Here is a 12500-nt window from a genome sequence, read left to right as displayed (position 1 = left end):
CGGCCGGTGCAGCAGCACCATTGTAATAACTCATGCAAATGCGAGAGCTCCCGAGACAAAGAGAGGTCACACCAGCGGCACGGGGATTCCTGTCGACAAACAATATTAGATGTAAAATATGTACCTTTGACAAAAGTATTAATATAGTGCTTTTGATTTTTTTTCCTGATGAAAAGTGAAAAGTAGTAATTGTGGAGTGACAGAGGAAAATGAAGTTTTGAACCAAAAGGCAAAGTTCGCGGATGAAAAAACCCAACCCAATTAGCTGCTTATGAGGAATCGAAATGCAAGGCATTTGCTCTTCCATCTCCTTCAACAACCTTTTGATTGACTCTGCTTAGATCTGTACAGCAAAGCAGATAAATCGACATGCCACATGCATGCAATGCTTAATCATTTGTAATAGTCATATTTGCCCTGACACATAATTTGCTATATCAAGCCATTTTTTTCTCGCTCGCTAGTATTCCGCAACTCGGCCTTTCCTTTATAAAACATTTAACAGTTTGCTTTAAACACATCAACATGCTGATCTAAGGTTGCCCCGTGCGTGCCACCTGGAGGAACGGCGCGCCTCTCCTCCCGTGGTGGCTGGCAGGACGTGGTGGCCAACTGGCCCAGCGTCGGAGGAGGATGGGGCTCTAAGGTCTGCCTTCTCTGTCTTGTGTGAGCAGCCACTCCGTGCATCAAGGCCATCAGTCCCAGTGAAGGCTGGACCACGGGGGGTGCCACCGTCATCATAATTGGCGACAACTTCTTTGACGGGCTGCAAGTTGTGTTCGGAACTATGTTGGTGTGGAGCGAGGTAAGCCCGCGGACTCGGTCAGCTTCGCGCTGTTGCTGTCTTCATGAGTGGATTTGACAAGCTGTCAATAGTGTATTGACACGAGGTGCCCTATGGCAAAATCCCCTTTTAACGTACTGCACTGTTCGCCTGTGGCAGGAGCCTCTCCCGTGGGTGGGTACGGAACACCCCCCTGCCCTGCAGCCCTGGGGTTTAAAACCTGCCATCGAGGTCTCCCGTCCACTGGAACAATTAGTGCTAGAATTACTAGAAGCAGGTTTAAGGAGACATATGGTGGCAATTTTCATATGAATGATGCCCTGTGGCCTTTCCTGCAAACTAAAACCTGGGATCATTTGCAGATATTTTTCTTAAAAAACACTGTAGGTCCCGAGACTCTGGGTGACAGCTAGGAGGGGGCATTCCAAGACAATGGTCCAATTTGTGCTCATTTTGGTAATTATATCCAACTGGCAAGTGTCCGCCTCTCACCACCAGCGCCGCTGAGTGCCTGTTCACTGTGTGGTTTTTGTAGCTGATAACTCCCCATGCCATCCGAGTCCAGACCCCGCCGAGGCACATTCCTGGCGTCGTCGAAGTGACCCTCTCCTACAAATCCAAGCAGTTCTGCAAAGGTGCTCCTGGGCGCTTTGTCTACACCGGTGAGTTCATAGCTCCAGCTTCTGTGGGAAAGCGGTAGAGGCCTCCTCCCCACCAGGAGGTGCTCGTGAGGGCACGGGAGGACTGTACAGAGAGGGCAGGGGTCTGTGGGAAGACGGGCGAAGCTCCCTTGGCCTGTGGGTTGGGCTTAGCTGGGTGTGTGGTTTCCACATCTTTGAGATGGCATATGACATCGTGGATGGGACAGTCCCCGTGGCTGTGTGAGCTTTGGTACCTCTCTCTGTTTGTGAGGCTCCTCACCTGTAAACAAAGTGGTGGGGGGAGTCATTAGGAACAACAGTCACCCAGCTACCACTGGGGCAGCTGCCCATGTGCCTGGCTCCACATGGGGCTAGGGGCCACGTGTCCACTGGTCTCCATGCCTCTGCCCCGTGGTGTCACTGCTGTTCTGCTGCACACGCTGAGGCTCAGGAAGGTGATGAAGTCAGTGCACAGGCCACACCCCCAGTAAATGCAAGGCCCATGTAAGCCTGGTCTTTCTTGCTCCAGCCTAGGGTCTTGAACCCTACATGACACTGCTTCCTAAAGGAGATCTGTATTCTCTGAGGGTGCGGGACAGACTCCTGGCAGCAGGAAGTGTGGCCTATGCAGTTACACATGCTTGATGTCTTACAGTTGCTCTATGCAATGCTTTGTCCATGCAAGGGCTGAATTAGCACCACTTGTTCAGGATTGCTATTGAGAAATGCCGTAAATAAACTTCCAATTGGCTGGGCATGTTGGCTCACAGCTGTGATCCCAGCACTTTGAGAGGCGGGAGAATCACTTGAGTCCAGGAGTTCAAGACCAGCCTGGGCAACACGGCAAAACCCTGTCTCTACAAAAATTTAAAAATCAGTGGGGCATGGTGGTGTATGCCTGTGGTCCTAGCTACTCAGGATGGTGAGGTGGGAGGATCACCTGAACCCGGGAGGTCAAGGCTGCAGTGAGCCTTGATTGCGCCACTGGACTCCAGCCTGGGTGACAGAGCAAGACCCTGTCTCAAACAACTCACTTTAACTTAAGGCATGTTTGCATTTTGATTTCTAATCTCAGCCAACTCCAAAGGCTGTGATATTTGAAAGATGTTTTTAATGATGGACAGTGCCTGCTGGAACCTGATGACAGTGAACGAGATGAATACTTACTATCTGTGGCCTTGACCTGCTTGTGCAGTGGCTGGGTGACTGTGGCCTGGTGTCCTGGGGTGGCCGTGAGGGCCGCAGCAGGAACCTGGACTAGGGGATGGGGCTTCAACTCCTGCCATCACCACCTGAAAGACGCCCACTGGGGGACAGTCCTCTCCTCTGTCCGGAGAGTGGGTGACATGGAGGATGCTAAGCCCCCTCTGCTTTCAGAAGGTTTAAAGAGGCAATAGACATCCCTCAGCCTCTTCCCTTCTTGGGAAGGACTGAGTGAGCAAGAAAGGCAAGATATACATCCTGCCGCTGCCTACTGTACATCAGGCCCAGCGTCACCCCAGGGTGTGCCTGGATGGGTCTTGGTGGCGGGCCAGGGCTGCTGTCCCAGAGGCGTCCAGTCGACAGCTCAGCACTCTCCATGGGGTTAGGGTGGGAGAGGCAGTGCTTGCCCCACACTAGAGGCCACCTTCTGTGGGACCAGCACACACAGGACCAGGCGCCCAGGAGCTGCCAGAAGACCACAGGGGAGGTGGGCCTAGCAAAGAGCTGATGTCCGGACACCTCTTGGCCTGCATGTAAGACTCTGAGATGGAGAGAGGGCCGCTCCTCTAGGTTTTGGAATCCCAGTGTTTTAAAAAATAAAGACATGTCACAATGGGGTTCTAAAAATTGGGGCACCTTTGAAACACTTATATACACTTCAACAAATAAGAACTTTTGCTGTGCAATGAAATGCAGCGTCTGTAGGCCCCAGGTACCTGGGAGAGGTGAGACATCAGAATCCCACCATGGGCCGGGGGATCCTTTCTGGCACCTTGCCGTAGGGCTGTTTTCATGTGTGCGCTGAAGCCACACAGTGCACATTTCCACATGCTTCCTCATGCAAACTGTTGGTATGTGTACCACATGCCCCTGAGTCCCTTGGCTCATCTGGCTGTAGAGGCTGCAGGCCCTGTGCAGAGACGTGGTGTTTGCAGACAGACTGGGACCTGGGCATATCCTTACTCCTGTGGTCTCAATTTCTCTTCTGCTCTACCTGGCAAGGTTTGGGTAAGGATCAGGGATGACTTCCCTATAGTGTCTAACACATGGTATAAATGGTCCTTCCTGTGGAAAGTCACTGAGGGTGAACTTCTGCTGGGTTCTGTGGGATCCTGCTCGAGTCCTGAGCTCCTTAGGAAAGCGGGTATTGATTATTGCTTGTGAGCCATGGAGCAGCACCTGAGCTTCAGCAGGCACATGCCAGGGGTGGGCTCCCGTGTAGATGCCTGTGTCTGCTGCGGGGTCCTGGTTTGTGACACGAAAGTGATGTGTGTTTGCATGTGGCAAGACTGACTGCCTCCGCACAAAAGTGAATGAATAAGCCCCCTGTTCTCACACTGGACTGTCAGCCCATCCCGGATGAACGCTTTAGTGGATGCCTTCAGCGGATCCTTTCATGAGTTCAGATCTTTGCATACGTGGGCTTTCTGGTGGGGAAGTCTGCACAGCTATTGTTAGAAAGAAGATCACGGAAAGGTCCAGTCCTTTCTTTGTACTTCGCCTACTGTCTCCTGGGGATTCTGTCCCCAGCGCTGTAGAGAAAGGCCTTGGGCTGTGCATTTGTAGACAGACGCGGATGTGTAGGGTGGGAGGAGCTGCCTATCACTGGCTGGCAGGTATCACATGGTGTGGCAGAGCCTGCAATGTCAGCATTCCCTCAATTCCCAGCATGGCAGGGCCCAGCTCTTGCTGCTCTGGGGCTGGTGCGGGGAGGGGGCAGCTCTCTGCTGTCTGCAGCCTGTTCCTGTTGCCCTCCAGCCAGGTAGGATGCCTTCCTTGGCCAGGGATATCCTCTCCAGGTCTCATATCCTCCTACTAAAGGACCAGTGGACACCTTAGTTCCAGCCCTGACCCAGCCTGTCCAAGTGCCTACCTTCTATATCTACAGCCCATATTGTGCCCCCTCTGGGGCTGACTGGGCTTCTCGGGCACAAGCTCAGGGTCCTGGCCGCCCGAAGCTTCAGGGATTTTCTCCATCGAGACATGCTCCCGTGAGTGGGTGTTTGGTGACGCTCTGCCACGGCCCAGCCTTTCTTGGCTGGAGGTTAACCTATTGGCTCCCCTACACCCCAGTCATTAACAGGAATATCCATTTCAAAGGTGATGTAAGGGATACAGGCTCTACAGGCTGGGGAGCAGAGGAAAGGTGGGGTCATGACCTGTCTGACCTGGAAGCTTCTGTCTGATTTGCATTGCCCTGAAATTGATGGGGACAATGAGGTAATCACCGGGAATTGCACTCCCCCGCTGAAAACTGAGCCAGCCCCTTTGCATGTCACGACATAGGCACCGTCCCCTGGGCGTCTGGTTCCCATCAGTGTCCCCCAGCCCCGGAGGCTGCCGGGACACCCTCACATTTAACCTTCCCCGCGTGAGGCCGGCTGGGGCCGCCAGGCGGAGGACTAATGAACCTGTGCTCAGAGGAGGGGCTGCCCGCCAGAGGCTGGGAGGGACTTTGCAAAAGGCCTCAATGATCTGTTTACAGTGATCTGAGAAACACCAGATTTTTCTGAACCAGACCCTATTAGTCAACCCCGAGTGGGAAGGGGAAGGCAGGCCAGGCCCCATCCATCCAGGCCCTTTTGCCTGCTGCTTTCAACTCCTATAAAGACACAATTACCTTGGGAGGCTGTGGCGGTTCAGTTGATTAGCACGGTGAATTAAAAGAATGAGTCACAAATGACATGTCCAGCGCCTCCATACTGGTTCTTTGTATTCCCATGTGCCTCACCCTGTTGTAAGAAGGTCAAAAATTAGAGAGAGAGAACAATTTTCAAGCGGCTAGCACTTAGGAGCAGAATTAACAATCACTCTGTATGTAATTGCCAGTTAATAGTAAATTGCCTTCTAGACTGTAAAATGCAATATAAACTGGTGGGCACCTAAAATTAAATTAATGAGATATTTGCTGCATTTAAAAGTGAATAGTGCAAATTAATAACTGAGTGCAATGCTTGTTTTAATATTTGTCTAATAGTGTACCATTTGCTTGTTTAATAATAATTAAAATAGTCCCAGAATGTCCTACCTGAGAAACTCGCAGTATACACAAATTGAGCAGTTTTGCATTTATAATTCCACCCATAGAAACGCATCAAATGGTTAAGAGTAATAAAAGAAATTATTTTTTAATTAGAATATAAGCATTACAGTGTTATTTGATTAAGACAGATTGGAATTTGTATGCATCTAATTGAAATTATGTTACTGAGGAAACTACTTTCATAGACACGTTTTCAAGTGTGAAGCATCGTGGCACAAATGCGTGTGTTACTGTTTTCTAACAATGTCCATTTGGCAGAATGGTTTCCTATTAAACAAAAGCACTGAGGCCAGTTGGGAGTGGTGGCTTGACTTCCAGCATCATTCACGGGACACTGGGGAGGTGGCTGGGTCTGTGTTTCTTACTCTTGGTTTCTTGCACCCGGATGGTTGATTGACCCACCCTCACTTTAGAGATTTCTTTTGCTCAATTAAAGAAATTATCACAAATTACTGGGAGCCAACATGTTGTCTGCGACAGACTGAACCCAGTTACTAAACAAGATATTGGCAGTCGATAGCAACCACATCCAAAGTAGACACAGGGAGCTCTTGACGGCGGAATACCTGGACTGCTCCCAGCCCCGGGATGCAGTTACTAGATGGGAACATAAAAGTGATTATTTTCTGCACAAGGACATTCATTCAGCTTCAGGCTTATGAAATCATTACTCAACCAGTAATTGCTAACAGTTTCTTTTCTTTCTGATACAGTATTTATGGTTTACTTTTCTTCTTTTTTTTAAAGTCATATGTACCTTAAAACTGGCAGTGTGTCAAGGGGCGACGCTGTGTCCTCCAGGGCTGTCCTGGCCCTGGGTGAGGGTTTCCCCCGTCTCCTGGCAGGTGTCCACAATTTAGCCCCACTTCATTCCCCTCGTGAAAGCACTCATGGTTCTTAAGTGTGTTAAAGATCTTGTGTGTGCGTTGAGAGGCAGTCCTGTTAGCACCACGGAGTCCATTGTGCCCTTCGACCACGCCAGCCCCGGCTTGCTGTCTCCCAGGCCGGTGCTCCTCAAACAAATTACTTGGATGCACAGAGCAAATGATGCTTAATTGCCGCCCACAAATCATACTATTTTTACTATGCTCAACTAAATGCTAACGCCTTCCTTCCATGTAAACCACATGCTTTCCTTATGGGCCCTGGAGTCTGGGGACTCTTTGGCTCAATTCTGTGGGTGACTCTCATCATCCCTGTGACTGACTGTTCGTTCCAGTCTGTAGCAGGCCCTCCTGCAGCCACACTGGCTGTCCTGCTTCAAACCCACCAGTCAATGGTGTCCAAGGATGTCTGTGTCCCCCCATCACCCCCAGTGAGCCCCCCCGAGAATAGACACCCTCCAGGCACCTTTGCTTTTCTATCAAGTTGGTTCTATCAGAGAATAGCTTGGGTCTGTGTTTTCAGCTCAGGCTGACTGTGGACCTGCCCAGAGTTGGGATAATCACAAGATAATGCGTGATTCCAACAACACAACTTCTCCTGACATCACTTTAGCTTTTGTCCTTTGTTTAAATATGGATGGCAAAGAGTGATTTTTTTTTTCCACATCAACTGGGGTGGTGTGCATCCGTGCCTCAGCCCCTTCCCCTGGGAGTGAGGCCAACTGCCATCACTGGGGTCATTTCAAGGGTCCTCAGGGCCCCTTAGGCAGAGCCACAAAGGAAGGGAAGGAGGGCAGGCTCCCACCGCTGTCCTACCCACTGCTATATCGCAGCATCAACCCAAACCATGATCAATTAAACTGCCAGCATGCTAAGTGGGTGCTGGGGTGAGATTCAATAACACGGCCCTTTGAAGAGTGGGGCCAGGACGGCTTCCAGGGTCACTGCTGTCCCCTCTCTTTCCCGTCTCGAAGGAGGCCAGGAGAATGAGACACACCGTTTGTGCTATTGCACAAGTAGACTATTTGTCCTAATCAGTGACACCCATTTACTAGAATTGCTTAAAATGAACTATACCTCATACAGAAATCGCACATTTAGAGAGTTCCATTCATCATCTGAAAATTGAGGGCCAGTAAACTTTTCTGCTCCTCCAGTGGGATCATAGGCATGCATCAAAATGTTAAAAATGATTGGTGAGAGGGAGCTGTCACCCATTTATCAAGGAAAAGAACATTATTTGCTAATTTCCCAACCAGGCTGGTGACAGGGTGCTTCGTCTTTAGACCCACGGTGACCAGCATGGCCTTTTTGTTATTAGTACAAGTCAAGCGCTTTTGGGCTGTTGCTAACAAGACACATTTGTCTGTCATCCGAGGGGGCTTTGGTCGGTTTCCAAGTGGCTGTGACCAAGTCTGCACCCTGCACCCCGATTGGCTGCTCTCCTTGGGGCCACGCTAACCCAGGAGGAGAAACGAGCTGATAAATCACAAAGTTTCCATGTCAAGGTGAAGGTATTGACTCTTCAGCACCAAACCTGACAAAATGTAGCAGAGAGGAGATGGCCATTCATCTTCCCCAAAGGACAAAAGGGTCATTCGGGTTTCACTTGGCAATTGTTGGGTTGAGGACGGCAGAGGCAGGCCTGGCCCTCTTCCTGTTAAGCCCCCTGAGTAGGTGGGTCCTCTGGTCCCACTCCTCACCCACCTTGCGGTGGCCCTTCTCAGGGCTGCAGGGAGGAGAGTAGGGGGTAGAGCGGGTCATGCTCCGGACTTTTGAGTTTCTGATTGAGGACGTGCTTCTGAAAACAGCTTGGAGTGGGTCCAGGAGATGGTTCGGGACTGTGGGAGAAGAGGGCAACAGACCATTTAGAACAAAATAAGTGTGATCACCTGAAGTGCAGAATAAAGCGGGGATAATATGATGTAAAATTAAATACCACAGATCACTCCGGCCACAACTCCCACAGGTTAAACTCTGAAGACCAAGGGAGACGTCAGCACAAACGTGTTGGTAGAGGACCTGAAACAGAAGTGTGCGGTTCTTTCAGCACCAAAGAGGAGATGAAATAGATCGCTCTGTTGTCCCAGAAGAATAGGAACAAGAACTAAATGCTGCCTCTAAAAGTTTCTCTTTCTGGCTTGTAAGTTACCAGTGCCTCAAGCTCCCTCCCACCAAATCGCCATGGCTGGACATCGGGCCCAATGCTAGCAGCCCATGGCTGGAATCGATAGAGTATGTGTCGCTCCGGAGTGTGCCCGGCCAGCTGAGTCAGTGACAGTGCTAGGACCTGGCTGCTCGTAGTTTCACGTGAGGCTGTTTTTGGAGGGTCCTGAGACCTGTCTGTGCACAGTGGCTCTAGGCTGAGGCTTGGATTACAAAAGCCTGGCCTGAGAAAAAGGTGCTTTTTCAAAACTATCGTTTCAATCACTTGGGCCTTTTTAATTTGTTGTAGAAAATGCAAAATGAGGCTGGGCACGGTGGCTCAAGCCTGTAATCCCAGCACTTTGGGAGGCTGAGGCAGGTGGATCACCTGAGGTCAGTAGTTCAGGACCAGCCTGGCCAACATGGTAAAACCACGTCTCCACTAAAAATACAAAGAAATTAGCCAGGTGTGGTGGTGCATGCCTGTAGTCCCAACTACTTGGGAGGCTGAGACAGGAGAAGCTCTTGAACCCGGGAGGCAGAGGCTGCAGTGAGCCGAGATTGTGCCACCGCACTCCAACCTGGGCAAGACAGAGTGAAACCCCATCTCCAAAAAAAAAAAAAAAAGAGCAAAATGAGTAAAACGTAACTTTCGTCTTTTAGAGTGGTTTTAAAATAAAGCCACAACAACAAATAGAAGGCTGTCCGTCAGCGATGTGGACTGTTTGCTACACTAAAAAGCAAAATAGAAGTTTTCAAATGCTTTTCATGAGCACATGGAGTGACTTGACTTCACAAGGAACCTGAGTGTATGCGGAGGGGCACACACTCTCAAAGGGTCATTATGGAGCGTGCGAAATTTCAAATAGAGAAGCTCCCTTTGAGATAGGAGGCCATGGCAGATTTTGGTCAGCATTGGTGCAAATCATCTTTGGAGGGAAGTTTCTTAGAGGTGCTGTGTGGCTGGGGTCATTCTTTTCTTCCTCTCCTTTCTGGATGCCACCTTCTCCCTGCACTCTTGAGATAGCCCTTTCTACGTCTTCCCAGATGGAAAGCTTACAGCCTGGCACAGTGAGCCCCGGAGCCTCTGAGGCCTAGACCCGTGCTTCAGGCATCTGAGAAAGCCTAAAGTCAGGAAATCCAGGGCGTCGGATTGGGGAGGGTGGATTCTGCCAGGTTTTTCTCCATCTTTTTACCTCCTTGTCTTCTCTAGAGGAGGCCCCTGGCTGGGAATCTCCCCGCTGGCCCTTCTTGTCTCAGCCCCGGGCACCCAGGCTGGGGTCAGTCAGATGCTTGTTGATGACCATCCCTTCTAGCCCCAGTTCGGAAGACCCACTTGGTGTTTTTCCTAAGGAACATGCTCACACTGCAGAAACATCCCATGCAGGCTTTAGGCCTGCGGGCACTGAGCTTCCAAACAGGCACCAAGCTGAGGGCGGCGGCTCCTCCAGGGCTCTTACACTGGAAGAGACTTCAGGACGGGTGGCATCGAGATTGCTTTACCACATGCTTGGTATCAGGCCGTGGCCTGTCCCAAACTAAAGACCAAACAGGCCATAGGCTAGGGTGGTGATTGTTTCAGAAGTCCACTGAGTCTTAATACCCTGTAAGGGAGAGAAACGTGCCACTGGCAGACACCACACAGGGTATTGGGCTGCAGCTTCACATGCCCCTTGCCCAGGGAAGCTGGCATTCGGTATGTACAACCCCAAGGACTGAGATCCAGACCATGCCCTGGCTTTGCTGTGGCACCATGATAGTGAACACCTGCCACGTGCCCGAGCCCCGTGTTCGCCAGGGGACTGCTCCCCTTCCTCACCACCCCAGATTCTACCAGCATCAGTGATTCTCCTTTCCTGCGTACTTGCAGAATGCCAACTGGCGGGAATGATCTATTGGACGAGCATGGTGTGAACACGGTATCTTACATAAAGGTATGCCATGCTGTGGAAACTTACTGTCAACATGGTTTGGAATCTGCCCCTGGCTCCCAGGGTTCACCCACCTGGACACAGCAGGTGATACTGAGAGATGGGGAAGCTGTCGGTTCTCATAGGGGCTCATGGTTAGGGTATCAGGTGGGGTGACATATCTGCCCATTCGGCAGTGGGTCCCTTGCCAAGGGAAGTGATGGTCTCCATCCTGGCAGCCTGGGGCCTGGTATCTGGATGGCCATTGGCACGTGCCTGGTGCAGAAGCCACATTTGCCATCACACTGACTCGAGGTCTTGTGGGAATGAAGCAGGACATGGAAAAGTTAATAAAATAGTCAGAATGAAGAAGGCACTCCATCTGATGACAAGAGAAGCAGACGAGGCACTGGTGGATTTGAGAGGAAGGGCGCCTTGGGGAGGTGGTGGGGAGGGGGCCGTGGAGGCTGTACCCCTGGAGGTTGAGCAGTAGGGGTTGAGGATTTCCAGGCCAAGGAGCGCCAGCTGGGCATGGGGCTGTGAGTGAGGCAGGCCAGGGCTGGGTTGGGGGCTGCTGTGGAAAGAAGGAGGTCAGATGAGGACACAATGGCCTTCTGGTCCCAGTATACCTTGGCATTTGGGAACCCCATGTGGAAATAGGACATTTTACAGGAGACACGTAATCTAGCGTGCTGTGTTCAGGGGCTGTGCTTTTGGGAATTCCAGTGTTTACATTAATCTTGGTGATGTCTTTAAAGCCTCTCTGCCTTAGAACATTCCTTTTCTTCTTTATGCAGGGCCTGAAAAACCAGGAGTTAAAAATGCCTCCATGGAGATTGAAAAGGGTAATCATGTTGGGAAATCGAGTTACACTCCCTGAATGGGAATAGATTCCCCACACCAGGCCCTTCCCCACAGCTGGGCTCTGTCTTCTTCACCCCTGTGCGGGCCCTGTGCTTTTACACAGGTACTGGACACACCTTTATTCTAAACAGCACTCCGGCCCTGGAAGATGTTTCCTTCGTGTAGACAGAGCTGGCACATATAATTCAGATGAGGAACGTTACGTTCACTAAAAACACTGTTTTTTGTTCACATATGATTCACATATCATAGAATTCACCCAAAGTATACAATTAAGTGGCTTTTCGTACATTCACAAAGTTTGGCAACCATCAGTCTAATTCAAAAACGTTTTCATCACACTAATGGGAACCCCGTGTCCACTAGCTGTTGCCCCATTCCTCCCTCCCTTGGGGAACGTCTGTCTCTGGATCTCTCCTGGTCCCCAGAAGTGAGAGCCATAGAGAAGGGAGAGTGTGGAGGGTGGCCCGTGCCTTGGGTTTTCCTTTCCTGGCCTCCCCTAGCTCCTGGCAACCATGAATCTACCTCCCTTCCCTATGGATCTGCCTGTTCCAGATATTTCCTATAAATGGGGTCACACATTATCTATATAGTTCTTTGTGTCTGGCTTGTTTCACTTTGCGTGTTTTCCAGGCTCATCCCTGTTGTAACGGGTATCAAGGTTTCACTCCTGTACATGGCTGAGTACTATTCCATTGTATGGATATACCACATTTTGTTTATCCATTCTTTCATTGACAAACATTTGGATATTATGGAAAACACTGCCAGGAACATTTGTGAATACATGTTTTTGTGAACATACGAGAAATGTGATGTTCACTTTGGCTTTTCAAAATAGAAAATGTGATACCTTCTGTGTCGGCCAGATGTCTTCAAGAGGCCTGCATTACTCATTACCTTGAACACCTACCGTGGGCATCACACTGAGTAGGGCGGGCACGTGGCAGAGGGTGACCTGTTGGGTGGCCTTCCTCCTATGGGGAGGGCAGAGGCCTGAACAAGCACATGGGGTGGCTGGGAACA

At 50.4% G+C, this 12500-nt stretch overlaps 1 protein-coding gene across 13 annotated transcripts in view; it reads left to right on the top strand.

Annotated features, from left to right (window-relative positions):
- Positions 1-12500, top strand: part of EBF3 (EBF transcription factor 3) — a 128680-nt gene that overhangs the window by 95343 nt on the left and 20837 nt on the right. For 12 of the 13 annotated variants that reach the window (XM_010388627.2, XM_010388626.2, XM_030941386.1 and 9 more), the window contains exons 9-10: positions 675-805; positions 1320-1446. The exons of the other annotated variant lie outside the window; for it this stretch is intronic. In XM_010388627.2, the coding sequence (XP_010386929.1) occupies positions 675-805; positions 1320-1446 (258 nt within the window). The remainder of the gene's footprint in view (positions 1-674; positions 806-1319; positions 1447-12500) is intronic. 13 annotated transcript variants of the gene reach the window in all.

Source organism: Rhinopithecus roxellana, chromosome 11, assembly GCF_007565055.1.
Source record: "Rhinopithecus roxellana isolate Shanxi Qingling chromosome 11, ASM756505v1, whole genome shotgun sequence".
NCBI lineage: Eukaryota > Metazoa > Chordata > Mammalia > Primates > Cercopithecidae > Rhinopithecus > Rhinopithecus roxellana.
The sequence above is the reverse complement of the archived record's forward strand: the minus strand, read 5'-3'. Positions and strand labels throughout refer to the sequence as shown.